Here is a 2125-nt window from a genome sequence, read left to right on the forward strand (position 1 = left end):
TCCACCCCCCGCCCGCCGACTGGGTGAGCTGTCTAGCACCGCGCCGGCAGCAGCTGTCGCGGTGCACGGAACCACCCTGGTGCATGGTGGCAACCCCAATGGTACCGGGCATGTTGCCCCATGAGCGTGGCCTGGTTCCTCCCACCCTCGGACCCGAAACCCAGCCAAACCCAGACTTACAGGTTCTCCCACTCCCTGCCAGGAGCACCACGGGGCCGAAGGGGTGGCGGGGGGAGAGAGAGAGAGAGAGACGAGATGAGCGCCGGGTGAGCATCCTGAGTCCCCGCAGCACACGCTGCCCAGGCACCCCATCCCTCCTCGGCGCAGGTCTGCGCAGGGACCCCACCCCACCTCCCACCCAGCCCCTCCGCTGGGGTGAGCTCGGGGCACCCGGGCTGCCAGACAACCCTCAGAGCAAGGACCACGCCGGTGCTGCCAGGACCCTGCCTGCACCCGCCTGGCCGGGGCGGGCAGGGATGGCCAGGGCTGCGGGGTGTGGGTAAGATGGGGTGGCAGCATGCGGGGCCGTACGGCTTCATGTTGAAGAAGTCCTTGATGCCCTCAGGGCTGACGGGGCTCTTGCTCTTGTTCTTCTCAGCAACAGATTTCTCCTTGGTCCAGGTGAGATGCACTTTCTCTGGGGCCGTCTCCACCTCGTCGCCAGGGGACTGGGAGCTGCTGGAGAAGGTGGTGGCATTTTTGTCGTGGATGAGTTGGACCTGCAGAGAGAGAGGGACTGTGGGCATGGGCCGAGGACAGCTGCCTGCCCTGTCCCTGTCCCGGTGCAGCCGCTCACCTCCTCCTCTGGCTTCTCCTCGCCATCGCCCACTTGCTCCTCAGGGACGCTCAGGCGTAGGCGCGTGTTGGCCGGGTTCTTGCGCCGGATGGAGCCGCGGGACTCGTCTGTGATGCTCTGGATCTGTGCAGAACAGGGTCAGCCAGGGGAGCAGGGCAGAATAGGGCTTGGCCGGGCAGACCCCAGCCTGCAGCCCCAGCTCCCCGGCAAGATGAGTGCGCAGAGCTGTGGGGCAGCTTGGCCGGTGGCACAGCCACCACGGGGGCCGGATCCCACCCAGGCTGTCCCGCATCCTCACCTCCCGCTCCCGCTCATTCTTGGTGAGGTGCATTTGCTTGAGGATCTGGGAGCGCTGCTCCATCACTAGAGTCTTCTCATAGGTGTAGGCGGAGATGTCGCTCTCGTGCTGCAGGGGGGGACAGAGAAACCATGGGGCACGGTGAGCTGCACCCACTGCTCCCAGCCTGGCCCTGCGAGTCCCTGTGGACCTACATGTCCCCACGGTGCTGTGTCCCCCTGTGGAGCTGTGTGTCCCCCCACAGTGCTGTGTCCCCCTGTGGCAGGACCTGCCTGGCTCTCCCATGCGCAGCATCGCACACCGTGGCACATGCCACCATCCCAGCACTCACCATCTCCACCACCTCCACCTCTGCGGTGATGCGCAGGTGGTACAGGAATGTGGTCAGGTCCTTCTTCATCTGGATGCTGTTGTCATCCATCTGCGCCACCGTGAAGATACGCATCTTGCACTTGCGCCAGACCTGCGAGGGAGGGCGGCATGGGCACAGCTTGGCAGGGATGGCCCCGGCTCCCTGCCCCACGCCACAGGACCTGAGCTACCTTGTGGTGCCTCAGGAGGAAGGGCAGCAGCATGAGCATCCCCCCATCGTGGACAATCCACCAGACATCAATGTGGCCTTCTGAGAACCGCTCCTGGTTGCCCGGGAACATGGCAACATTCTTGGCCACCAGCAAGGCCAGGTGCCCGGCCGTGGTCTCTCGCACCAGCTCTGGGAGGGGGAAGGACCATGTCAGCCGGAGTGGCTCACAGTTTCCCCCCAACCTGGCAGCACCCGCCCTCCGCAGTGCCTACCGATGAAGTTCCTCCAGGTCTGGTGGTCCTCCTTCTGGCGCCAGCTGCGGGGCCAGCCCACCAGCACCGTGTTGTGCTGCAGCCCCCCGAGCCCGCTGGATTGGATGAGGTGGGACATGCCGTCCCGCAGGTTGGAGGAGATCACCACCTGGCAAAAGCCCTTCACCTTCTCCGCTTCCATCAGGCGACGGATGGACTGGCGGCAGGAGAAGAGGGGTCAGAGACTGCCAGGGCCC

General features: G+C 65.4%; 1 protein-coding gene across 1 annotated transcript in view; it reads right to left on the reverse strand.

Annotated features, from left to right (window-relative positions):
• SLC12A5 (solute carrier family 12 (potassium/chloride transporter), member 5) overlaps positions 1–2125 on the reverse strand; it is a 13964-nt gene that overhangs the window by 1122 nt on the left and 10717 nt on the right. The window contains 7 exon segments of the mRNA XM_009893513.1: positions 181–195; positions 532–719; positions 797–919; positions 1095–1202; positions 1426–1557; positions 1637–1806; positions 1890–2085. Coding sequence (XP_009891815.1) covers positions 181–195; positions 532–719; positions 797–919; positions 1095–1202; positions 1426–1557; positions 1637–1806; positions 1890–2085 — 932 coding nt within the window.

Source organism: Charadrius vociferus, unplaced genomic scaffold (assembly GCF_000708025.1).
Source record: "Charadrius vociferus isolate BGI_N301 unplaced genomic scaffold, ASM70802v2 scaffold259, whole genome shotgun sequence".
NCBI lineage: Eukaryota > Metazoa > Chordata > Aves > Charadriiformes > Charadriidae > Charadrius > Charadrius vociferus.